A 13,063-nucleotide genomic window follows, 5' to 3' on the forward strand; every position below is an offset into this window, starting at 1 on the left:
GCTTAACATAATAACACATGACAAGAAGTCTATATTATACACCTAGCTTTTCCTCTCTACTTCTCTATCTGATTGTATCTTTCCCCCTCGTCTGTCGATTCGTCTCTCTTTCTCTCTTACCATTTCATGGTTGGTTTACCATAATTGCGGGTGTTAGCGGGCTCTGGTGCGCTAGCAGTGCTAGCACTCCACTTTCTGTGTCCAATCTCCTCCACCACCATCTTTGAGTTTTGTGACCTTTCTGATCCACCCATTTCTTTTATAAAAGTTTGTTTTAACAACAATCATTTCTATTTTCAGATACAACATAACGAAGCGCGTGAAGTACCGCGCTCCGATGTCAGTGCGGACGTACGAGTGGTGCTTCTCCATGCCGCCGAGATGCTCCAAATGGAGCACAGAGATGCGGGACCTTACTAGACTCGAGGTAAAATAACATGTTTTCATTAATAGTTGCAATATCGTCGTCGTCTACATCATTATCATCATTCACGCTTTTTTTCATCACCCCAACTGATAAATTGGGTGAATCAACTTTTTGATCACCAGTTTTGAGTGTCTTCGGCGTTACTCAAAATGTCTCTAGAGTTAATCGTAAACTAGAACTTTCCTTTGCTAATCCGCGAATAGATAACGTGCAAGTCAATCAGTGCTAACCTGTTATAATTACTTGCGTATTTTTTTTTACATGCAATTAATTGCATGTAAAAAATACGCAAGTCTGTGCGTATTTTTTTTTTACATGCAATTAATTTTAAATTAATTGCATGTAAAAAATACGCAAGTAATTATAACAGGTTAGCACTGATTGACTTGCACGTTATCTATTCGCGGATTAGCAAAGTTCTAGTTTACGATTAACATGGATTTCCGCAAAGTAACGCCTGATTCCATCGATTATTTGTCTCTAGAGTTACCAAGAATATTAACTTCTAATGAAAAAAGTTTCAGTTTATTGAGTTGTACAAATAGGTACTTGAATGTTTTTAGATTAATCATAAAGTGAAAAGTATAAAGTCCATTATTTTGAGGGTAACATTTTACTATGAAGTTAAAATCTGCGGATATATTTGAATCAGTCAAGAAGCTGATTCGTCTAAAGAGTCTGGAAACGCTCTTGATTCTTCAAAAACGGATGACAAAAGTTGCATTTCATCCACAAGAGTGCAAAGTAATTTTGTACAAAGTTTACGTCCTAAGCTGGCTGGAAGATTTAACCTTTAAACAGTTATTTTGAATGCAGCAATGAAAAATGCATTAACTAAGATTATTTCATCCGTACGTATCGAAACGGAAATTAAATGCCACCAACTAAGTACTACACAAATCCACTTTTGCATTAAATCATAACTTTATAGGCGGTAATCGTCTTATCCCGTTAAGCAAGCAGAACTTGCGGTAACATTGCTCAATGCTACATCTGGGAGCTTGAAACTTACAATTGCAAGCTTGCAACGTTTGGGCAATGTTTGAGCCATATTGATGTTAAACGCTTTCGGCCGCGCTGTAGATAAACCCTGTAAGTTTCCCAGATCGGATTTTTACAACTTTCTATAACTTTGAATAGCAATGTTGCTGATACATTGAAATATAAACTTACTAGAAAGTTATGACGAAAACTTTTAAGAAGTTCATTTTTGTACATTGCAACAATAGCACATATGCAACTTGTGCGTAACTTACACGCTATTCATTACGGCAAGGTTACATTTGTAATAAACCAAAAAGTTTGAAATTGTATGTTATATAATTTTTTCACTGGCACCTTTTAATAAGTTACAAATGTAACATTGCTTTAACAACTCTAGTGAAGTTCCTTGCAAGTTACACTTGTAATGTACCTAAAAGTAGCGCTCATAATGTTTCTGGTATATAACCATTTGGTATGTTGTGTCAATAAATCACTGGCAACTTACTAGTTTAGTCAAAAAATAATATTGCTAGAACTTGCTAATTGCACGTCATGAGTAAGTAACTCGTGAATCGTTCGCACAACATTTCATAGGGATATTGCAGGGAAATTAATTTTTGTGGTTGATAGGACGTCGCAAATACAAATGCACGCAAGGTGCTCTGCGAGCTGCGTGCGGACCGCAGCGAGCCTGGGCGGGCGGGCGGGCTCGCCCAGGCTCGCTGCTGTTCGTGTGCAGCTTAATAACTAGAAACAAATAAAGTCAAACTTTAAAAATACCACACACAAAAATCATTGATGTTTATAAAACAAAAACATGGATATACAGCCAACATAATTTATTTCATTTTTTTCTTTTAACCCTTCAGACCAGAAAACCAGCACCATACTAATGTACAGTGATAATACTTATTTATACTAATGGTGTTACATATTTGAATTGACAATGACATATCTATTATAATACACACAAACACATTTTAAAACAGTGTGCGTGAATACTACTACTATTATTTAGTGCCTAAAAAATCGAAAAAATCAAGGTTTTGTTCTCCACTGTTTCGTTCTCCAAAACCTAACCAATCGTAATCAAATGTTAAAATCTGGATGATAATGATTGTCTGTGTCGGACTGTTTAGTTTTTTGGATAGTCGATGTCAGATTTGAATAGGTACCACGCCTATCTTTGCAGCTGTGTCAAAATAAAATCAAAAGAAGCAAAACAGTCAGACACAATATGAAGTATTGGTAAAAGGGGCATTCCACGAGAATGTCCTTAGCAAAATACAATTATTCTAATACTTCTGACAACGCTAAGAAAGCGATTTTGTGCCTGACCATCTTTCATGAGTCATGACTTAAGAGTATTTTCTCGAGCTTCACTGACTTGATTGGAGTAGCTGCCTTATATACGTATTTCGTAAAGGATATTCTCGTGGAATGCACTAAAAACCAAGCTCTAACTTAAAAAAAAACAATGAAAGATACAGTCGAGAATATTTGTATGAAGAAATGACTATTCCTGTTTCCTCTTAACTAATACGCACATAAGTTTTCATGAAAACATGTTTTTTAAATCATAAATACAAAATACAAACATTTATTCAGCAAGTAGGCCACAAGGGCTCTTATACACGTCACTAGCCACAGCACATGAAATATACATAATAATATGTTTAAACTTTCAGACTGAAATACATGATAAACATTTACATTACATTACATGAAAAACATTCAGATATAAATAAATACAACAGCCAATACCTGGGTACACTTTAAATTTATAATAATCTTCAAAAATAAACCAAAAACAGAAATGTAGTCTCTGTACTTAATAATACTAATAAAAAGGGAGAGGTTGTAAATTCAGAAAATTTACAGCTTTCTGAGACGATGTCGTTCAGATCTATCTCTGAATCAGAAACCTATAAGTACCTTGGTATGTCACAGTCGTTGGGTATTGAGGATGTTGGCATTAGACAGTCGGTGAAGGAGCGCTTTTTCAGTCAGCTCACAAAAGTCCTTAACAGTCTTTTGTCAGGAGGCAACAAAGTGCGCGCCTTTAACGCCTGAGTAATGCCTCTACTCACTTACTCTTTTGGCATACTAAGGTGGACACAGACTGAGCTGGACGCCCTGGATCGGAGGGTCCGCTCACTGCTTATCACACACCGTATGTTACACCCGCGCTCGTCTGTTATGAGATTGTACATCCCACGGAAGTGCGGAGGTCGAGGCTTCTTAAACGCCAAAGATCTCCACAACCGTGAGGTGTACAATCTCGGGATTACTTCCTTAACAACGAGTGCGGGATGTATCGTGATGTGGTGGCAGTAAACGGAAACCTCACGCCGCTCTCCTTGGCGAAAGAGAACTGGCGCAAACCTGTGGTACTAAGTACTGCGGACCGCAAGGCGGTATGGGAGAGCAAGCAGCTACACGGGCGATTCTACAAGGCCCTCACGGGACCCGATCCCGAATCTGCTCGCATCGGTGAACTGGTTACGATTCGGGGACCTCTTCGGAGAAACCGAGGGTTTTGCCTGTGCAATTGCGAACGAAGTTATGATGACGAACAACTACCGGAAATATATCCTGAAGGACGGTACGGTCGACATTTGTCGGGCATGCCGCCGTCCCGGAGAGTCACTCAGGCATATCATTTCCGGTTGTTCTCATCTTGCTAACGGCGAGTACTTGCACAAACATAATCTCGTAGCCAGGATTATGCACCAGCAACTTGCTCTTCAATACGGCCTTGTGAACCGCGAAGTACCGTACTACAAGTACTTACCTGCGCCAGTTCTCGAAAATGGTCGTGCCACGCTCTATTGGGATCGATCTATTATCACTGACAGGACTATAGTAGCCAATAAGCCTGACATTGTGATAATAGATCGACCGCAACGCTGGGCAGTGCTCGTTGACATCAATATCCCCCTTGATGAGAATCTCGTGAAAGCCGAGAAGGACAAGTCCAGTAAGTACCTAGACTTGGCTCACGAGATAACCGCCATGTGGGATGTTGAATCAACGATCATTGTTCCGATAGTCGTTTCAGCGAACGGTCTCATAGCGAAGAGTCTCGACCAACATCTTAAGAGACTCTCGCTAGGTGGCTGGATCAAGGGGATGCAGAAGGCGGTGATCTTGGACACAGCACGGATAGTTCAACGGTTCCTCTCTCTGCGGCCCTAACCACCGGCAGCTTGGGCCCTGCCCCGCTGCCGGCGGCACCCTAGGTTAGGTTTTTTATAATATGTTTATATGTTTTTATTGTATATTGTTTTGTAAATGTTTTTATATTTTATTTTTATATACATATTGTAAAACACCTAACCTAAGAAAGAAAATAAATACTGAGAATAATAATAAAAATTAAATTGTTATGGGATGTGACAAGGGAAGGAAAACTTTGATCGTTACATGCTTATATCACAAAAGTGACGATTACAAGCTTATTAAATCGTAATAACCTAATAAGTATTGGCAACGTGCGTGACAGAGTGGCGCTGATTGTTATAAATACACGTCATCATGGGCTTGTCCAACATCAATGCCAGCAGCGGCCGTTGGATTGGAACTAACTTTAAACCATAGAATTTAATTTAATATGGAAAAGCCCAAAAAATTGAGAACAGCACCAGTCATGCACCTAGCGAATAGCTTTTTATACTACTTATAAGCTGCTCCTCCTTTGCTTACAAAAAAGTCTGCCGAAATTCACGGGGGTGAGAAAATAACACACGCAGAATAGTACATTACGATACAAGTGCGTAAAAAAGGAAGTACGAAACGAGTGGCGATAAATTAAAACACGACCGAAGGGAGTATTTTAAATCGACACGAGCTACGAATTTCCTTTTGGCACGTGTATCGTGCGACGTTTTTCAGTACAGATGGCCATCCGAAGTTTCGACCTCGCACTAGTGCGTATAAAAACACCATCTGTACTGAAAAAGATTTTTTCCCCTCACTAGCTCGGAAACACGTGTTTTGTCCTTTAATACCAGCGGGTAAAAACGCATTTTATCTACTAGTGGGTAAAGTAATTTCACCTTGAATAAAGTCAAATTAACTGCTTTAAAATTGATAAAAGTAGGTGAATCTAGTAATAAAGATGATTTACCACCTGTGGAACTACTGGAAGCAGTGATAAACGCATTTTTTGCGTTGTAGTTTCCTCGCTATAGCGAGGGGAAAAGTTTTGTGTTACACTCGGGTGCAAATGTATTTTACTTCTCGTGTGTTAAAAAACTCACAAGTTCAGGATTCTATTCTCGAACCACTCGCTTCGCTCGTGGTTCAACTATAGAATCCTTTCACTTGCTCGTTTTTCAATTCCACACTCGGCGTTAAAATACAACTTTGCCCCCTTGTATAACAAATAACTATTGTCAGTACACACGCACATTTTGATAAAAATATGACACATTATCCTGGTGAATGTTATTAGTATAAACTCTATTATAATCGCAATTAAGTTAATTCTTAAAAATGATTGAAGTCTAGTCTCGATGGAGTTTTAATAAGCTTTATAGTCAGTGATCGGAATAGGCAGAGTACATTTACCTACACTTGGTAGAACATATAAAAAGTAGACTTCCTTACGACATTTTTTTTTGCGTAACTAACGTCCCGGGAACCTACCGTAATTAATATAGTTCTAAATAGGTCAAAATACACTGCAAACTGACCTAACTCGAAAATAAAATATTAAAAAAAACGTTGTTAAACTAATGTCCACTAACTTTTTAACAGATAAATAGTTAATTAAAGAAATTTAAAAACCATGACGAGTGGCGGAAAACAGGGTAGCACGCCCAACTTTTAACTGCCTGTCGGGGGAAATAATTCGTGTATAAGCGAATTTTGGCATAGTTGTAGAGAATGGTGTCTTAATTCACATACTCAAAGTACTCTTAGGTCGGGGTGGTAATGGTGGTATGGAGGGGAAAAGACGGACAATAATAGTACATTGTACTAACGAGAGTAAGTTGGCTTGCTGGAGCGATTTAAAGAGTCGAGTTAGTAATATTCATACTTCCCGAGTTACGCACAATGTTTTTCATCACACTTGCATTATAAAAAAAAATCTTCTCTGTCCATCTTTTCCTCTCCATATTTCATGATCCCAGATAAAAAGTGAACATATTTTTTTTGTAGAGAATTTTCTGAAGATTACTTGTGTCTTGAAACATTTTTTGCTACGTGGCACAGTTTAAGAAGTATTCACGAAAAACTAAAAAAAGGGACTTTTTCCACCCCCCTCTACCCGTTATCTCCATCCAAACCCCCGAGTACTTTGAGAATGTGGATTTAGACACCATTCCCTACAATTATACCAAAATTCGCTTATACACGAATTAATTCCGATGAGGTAGGCTTCGTTGAGTGTGCTAGGGGAGGCCTTTGCCCAGCTGTGGGACACAATATAGGCTGTTAAAATAGTATATTATGATACAAGTGCGTAAAAAAGGAAGATCGAAACGAGTGGCGATAAATTAAAACACGACCGAAGGGAGTGTTTTAAATCGACACGAGTTACGAATTTCCTTTTCGCACTTGTATCTTACGACGTTTTTCAGTACAGATGAGCCTCGAACGAAACTTCGGAGTCCGAAGTTTCGACCTGGCATATAATGAACCACTTCTCGCACTAGTGCGTAAAAAAACCACCATCTGTACTGAAAAAATAGTTAATTGTTTTACAAGGGGGCAAAGTTATTGTTTAACTGCACGTGCCAATATTGATACTCGAGCAAGCGAAAGATTCCAATATGGAAAAATAGTACATTACGATACAAGTGCGTAAAAAAGGAAGTTCGAAACGAGTAGCGATAAAAATCTTTAAATCGACACGAGTTACGAATTTCCTTTTCGCACGTGTATCGTACGACGTTTTTCAGTACAGATGAGCCTCCGAAGTTTCGACCTGGCGTATAATGAACCACTTCTCGCACTAGTGCGTAAAAAAAATACCATCTGTACTGAAAAAATACTATCGCAAGGAAGTCATTTCGTTTAAAAATAAATATATCTACTCTGCCTATTCCGATTACTGCTTATAGTACAAGAACTTATTTAGTTAAAAATAGAATAACTAAGGAACTTATAAATTTGGTCTTCTAGAAAAATGTACCGTGTAACAACATGCACTGTCTAACACAGTCCGTTCTCTATTGGGAAAAAGTGAATTTTTGAGTAGAGCATTGGCGTTTAGTATGGGTATTATGTTCTGCAGGAAAACAAGAAGATTTGAGGAGAGAAGTGTGGGAGGGCAGCCGGGACAGTAACCTGCAGCTCCAACTCCAGGGAATTGGGCTGAATGAACGCACCAGCGATCGACAGCCCGCCTGTATCCGGCCAGGCGTCCCTACACTACATCTACATCTACATGGGTATTATACACGTCCTCCCGAGTCAAACAAGACCGGTAGCCACTTTGAACTCCGTGTCCGAAGGGGGGAGAGGGGTTCAAAGTATGGAGCTCCTGCTGCTCAGAAAAAAATTCTGGCCGATTAGTTTGAGCTTTGAGTCAATTTTAGTGTCATTTTTATGTAACTACTTTTTTAGGGTTCCATAGCAAAATATAGCACAATATTTATTAATAATGAATTTTTAGTAGCCACGAAATGCAAACAAATCCTCATATTTCCGTATTTTTATACTAATCATGATTTTTAAAAATATTTCTAAAAAGCCTATTTTATTAGTAATCTTTGATGATTCTAATATTTGATGTAAAAAAAATATTGAAAGTACTGCAACGATCGCCATCGCAGCATAGGGGACAGCATAAAGATTTTTAATAATCATTATACTGCGCCCCGAGTGTTACCCACGATCAAGAAGAAGCGACGTGTTAACTTAGGGTATATCGTACTTCCTCCATACTTAATTTTATAAATAATATTTGTTAAGGCACTTGGGCGTGGCGTGAGGAAGTAACAAACACGGTATGCTCACAAACTTTTGCCTTTATAATATTACTGTGATTTTTAATCTTCTTCAATTTAAAAACGAAGCGAACTGTTTAAAAATGACACCAAACTTGACTCGAAAGTTCAAAATAGGCCAGAATTTTTTTTTCTGAGTACCGGGAGCTCCATACTTTGACCCTTTCGGACACGGAGTTCAAAGTGGCTACCGGTCCTATTTGACTCAAAAGGATGTATATAATACTCATACCAAACATCATGTCTATACTCCAATATATATACCTCTCAATACAAGCATGCCCAATAGAGAATGGACTAAACAGTACAAACTGACGTCTCTTGAGTTGGGTCTCAGCAGCGTGTTGAAACCATTACATGTCTCGAAACTTTCCTCCGTTACATTTGGAAATGTCTGCCTTACAGCACCTGTAAAATTTATAAAATGTTAGGAAACCTTTAGATATATTATTTTAAATCAATTTGTACTAAACGCATATGAATAAGTCTTTTGCAAAAACATCATTTTTGGCACAAGCTTTTTTATCGCCGACTGTACCTTTCTTTCAACAGTTGTCTACTGCTCTCCGAGATGTTTCTAAAAACCCCTTTTACTCAATGGGGATACGACGTTTCATAACAAAGTTCCTATGACCACCTTTCTGCTCCATCATCAGATCAGCGCCATGATACCATAATATTGCATTGTCACATGATTTACATATGCATGCAAAATTTCAGCTCAATCGAAAACCGGGAAGTGGGTCAAATTTAGCTTCTACGTTTTGACCCAAACTAACACTAACACACTAACAAGGCAAGTTGAATAAAAGCTTGTAATAAAAGATGGACATTGCCCTTTATGAAGGGTTCATAAGTACTTACGTTTTAGAACATTCGTCAGTATTAGGGTAGATGATGAAATTGTTTTTCCCTGTCCAGAAGTCATCCCACAAGATTGGTTCCAGACAGCAATTGATGCAGTCCCGTTCCTTGCCTCCTTCTGTTTGCCTTAGCATATCCTAAAAAGAGAAAAGAGAGTCAGTGTTATTCAATCCATAATTACTTCAGCAGAAACGGGCGATTTACTACAGCAGGGGTTAATTCTCCATACAAAAGCTCTCGACTATTTCCTCCCTGGTTTTTTCAACACAGATTATTATATTTATTATCATTTATATATGTGTCGGACTGTCGTAGGATAGTCAAAATGGGTCAACAATTAGCCAAAAAAACCAAACGGTACGACACAGATTATTTCATTATTATTCAAATCCTCAAATTTCATCCTGATTGATTAAGTTTTAGAGGAGGAAACAGTTGAGAGTGGAACCTCAATTTTTATACTATAAATCTAGTTAATAACACAAACTAGTAAGAGATTTTTGCTATACCCTTTTCAGGGTCCAAATATGTACATATTGTAAAAATTATATGGTATGCAAATAAAGAACAATAGTATATTACCTAAGATTCCCTAATTGAAAGGGGAGCTCCTTTCCATTTTAACATTTTCGCTCCTGTTGCCCCTCAATGCAGCCCGTGGAGCAGCTGTGACATACTCCATGTTATTATGAGCAAAAGTAACAAACTCATACCTAAAGCTGAAAATATAAAATTAGTTGAATAAATCAGCATCATTAATATATTTACACAAGTAGAAGTAGTTAGTTTCAATTAGATTTGAATGGTTTTCTCCTCATACCATAAAATTTATTCTATCTAATCTATCTCATATAATCTAATTAACAGGATAACGTTAGAGTGGGCAACATGTCCCGCTGCTGCTGGCTTGATTAGGCCTAGATCAGCATACCTAGGGCATTTTATTTTTTAAATAACTAAAAACTAAACCAAACAAACAAACTCGACCTAAATCAATAAATAACCAGAACTGGCAGGCAAGCATGGTCGTGTGATAAATGATAAAACATTAGGCCATCCCATGCTTGCCTGCCTGGCACTAAGAATAAAACACATGGACGCCTAACGCAAAGTGCAGTTAACTCGATGGAACTCATTTCATTCAAAGAATCCATACAAAACTTAAGAAACAAAATACTTACTATATAATCCTGGTCTGCATTCCGTGGGTTTCCACTCCGTTCTATATGTTACGGTTCTGTGCCAGGTGGGCCCTGCCCTTTTTTGATGTCATCCGACCATCTGCTCGTGGTTTCCCGCCACATCGGCCACCCAGGCTAGGTCTCCACAGCAATACTAGGCGACCCCATTGATCGTCATCTCTGCGAAAAATATAGCCGGTCCATTCCCACTTGAGTTAATCCTTTTTGCAATGTCGGTAACTTTATTGCGTTGGCGAATATCCTCATTTCGAATTCTGTCTCGCAATGAAATTCCTGGCATCGCGCCCTGATAGCTCTTTGCGCCAGTCTGAATTGACGAATTCTTCCAACAGTCAGCGTCCATGTCTCCACGTGTCCACTAAAGTAACACAATTTGTAAAATACCAAAAATTACTTAAAAAACGGCACGGTGGACGTCGGCAAAAACTAATTACAAAATTTACAAGTCATGAAGTCAACAATCAAAAAGGTAAGAAAGATGGCGGACTGGTGTGCGTGCGGCTGTTCGTGGCGTCACAAGGGGCGTCAGGGTTACCAACTTAAATGTTTTACCACTACTTTTTCGTTTTCGCTACAATCCTTACAAAATTGTATAAAAGCAATACTTTGAGAACGAGGTATTTATTTCATTTATTTGTGTGGTATTTAATACGAAATTGCCTATTTTGATTTGATTTCCTAGTAATTAGTCTCATTTATTAGTAAGTATATTTAAAGAAGTATTCATTTACGTAAAATATGCATGCAATGCAATTAAGAAATAACTGACAAATAGTTTTGATACTTTTAATTTTTTCATATTTATTCAATTTTTTTAACACGGAGTTTGTACTAACGGTATCTCGAATAAAAGATAACATATTAAATGATAATGAAAGTTGGAATGCACTGCACTGCACATATTATGTGCTGAGCTGTGCAACAATAATAATTATATCAAATTCAAGCACATCTTATAAGACTGGGGCGCTTGCCGCTTGGTATGAGCAACTGATGGGAAGGCTATACGAGTACATTACATTTAGTTAGAAATTGAAACTTTCTGCCCGTACATGGAATATAATACAATCTTATACTTTTAAACGAGCAATTCTTGTATATTTATTTATACTGACGATCTCGGAAACCGCTCTAACGATTTCGCTGAAATTTGTTATGTGGGGGTTTTTGGGGGTGAAAAATCGGTCTAACTTATCCTTAGGTCCCGGAAAACGCGAATTTTCGAGTTTTCATGCGTTTTTCTTCGCGCGCCATCTCATGTGCAGTAGTTGTACTGTTAAGACAGAATTCTTTCGGTCGATGTAAGTACTATTTATTGCAAACACTAGATGGCGACACAGGTCAAGGCTAAAATGAATAGAAAAATACACTATTTGAGTTTTAGTGGCGAAACGCGCGCAATCTCGTGTGGAGTAGTTGTGTTGTTAAGGCTGTTTGAACTAGATGGCGACACATGTCAATGATACGATACAGAACCGAGCGAAGCTCGGTCACCCAGATATTTATATTAATAAGTGACACATTTACACTTTGCTACACCCGTATCAGGGTCCATGTATGTACATATGTATGTGGGCCCATGGGTGTACAGAATCAATGAGGTATGCAAATAAATTCTCTATTCTCTATAATATTTTCAAGTTCCTATGGGTACAAATGTTATTCTTCACATAATAAAAAATTGTAACCGGTTATGAAATTTGGTCGGTTATTGCATTCCCTAGTCTTAGGCACGCCATAGACAGTCTGAGAAATTCATAATCTTAAAAAAGATTTGCATCCAACCTGTCAGCTCATACTGACAGAATTTTCAGATTGAACTGACAGGTTGCATACAAAAAAAAGGTTGCATAAAAACCTTTTTTTTCCACACTGTGGCGTGGTGTGCCTTAATTAATACGTGCAGCTGAATAGGCAGATTTCTAGCAAGTAGTTTTTTTAAGCTGTCACTGTAGTATCTAAGTCATAAAAATAATGAGTTCAAGTTTAATTGGTTTTACATGAAAACTAGTGCCTGTGCTATGAATGCGTCACCTACAGAGCTGAATTTCTATATAATATAAAGCTACAACCCGACTGACATTTTTCAAAAAATGGGCAGAGGGAGTTTTTGCAGGTGGCAGTGTTTGGTGTTGTCGTATAGAGGTTGGTCCTGCGACCCCGGATAGATCAGACCGTCGGTCTACCGGTTCCGGGTAAATGAAAATGAAAATGAAAATGAAATATTTATTTTTCAAGTAGGCATATTACAATGCGCATATGAACGTCAAATAAAGCTACGCCGGCTCTAACCCTACGCCTCAGCCTCGAGAAGATTTCAGTCCCCCCTCAGTTGGGAGGGGGGTATCCACTATGGGACCGGCAAGAAACTCGGCGGGCAACTTCTTTTCAAAACATTACATCTTATAACTAACATGCATTAAATAACAAGATACAATTTAACATGCAAAAGTATTCATCAAAGAATATGAACAGACTAGGTACTCTATGGAAATTAATTTCAATAAATTATATTATTGCTTAATAATACGTCGTTCTTCTTCAGAGAAAACATATCAAATTGTCACAGAAGAAACAGATAATATGAATCTCAATATCATTAAATATGTAATTTACCTACACAACAT

General features: G+C 38.0%; 1 protein-coding gene across 1 annotated transcript in view; it reads left to right on the top strand.

The window, feature by feature from the left end:
- Positions 1-13,063, top strand: part of LOC125242024 (cell wall integrity and stress response component 3-like) — a 47,865-nt gene that overhangs the window by 20,152 nt on the left and 14,650 nt on the right. The window contains exon 3 of the mRNA XM_048150728.1: positions 301-427. Within this exon, the coding sequence (XP_048006685.1) occupies positions 301-427 (127 nt within the window). The remainder of the gene's footprint in view (positions 1-300; positions 428-13,063) is intronic.

This window comes from Leguminivora glycinivorella, unplaced genomic scaffold, assembly GCF_023078275.1.
Source record: "Leguminivora glycinivorella isolate SPB_JAAS2020 unplaced genomic scaffold, LegGlyc_1.1 Scaffold3, whole genome shotgun sequence".
Classification (NCBI taxonomy): Eukaryota; Metazoa; Arthropoda; class Insecta; order Lepidoptera; family Tortricidae; genus Leguminivora; species Leguminivora glycinivorella.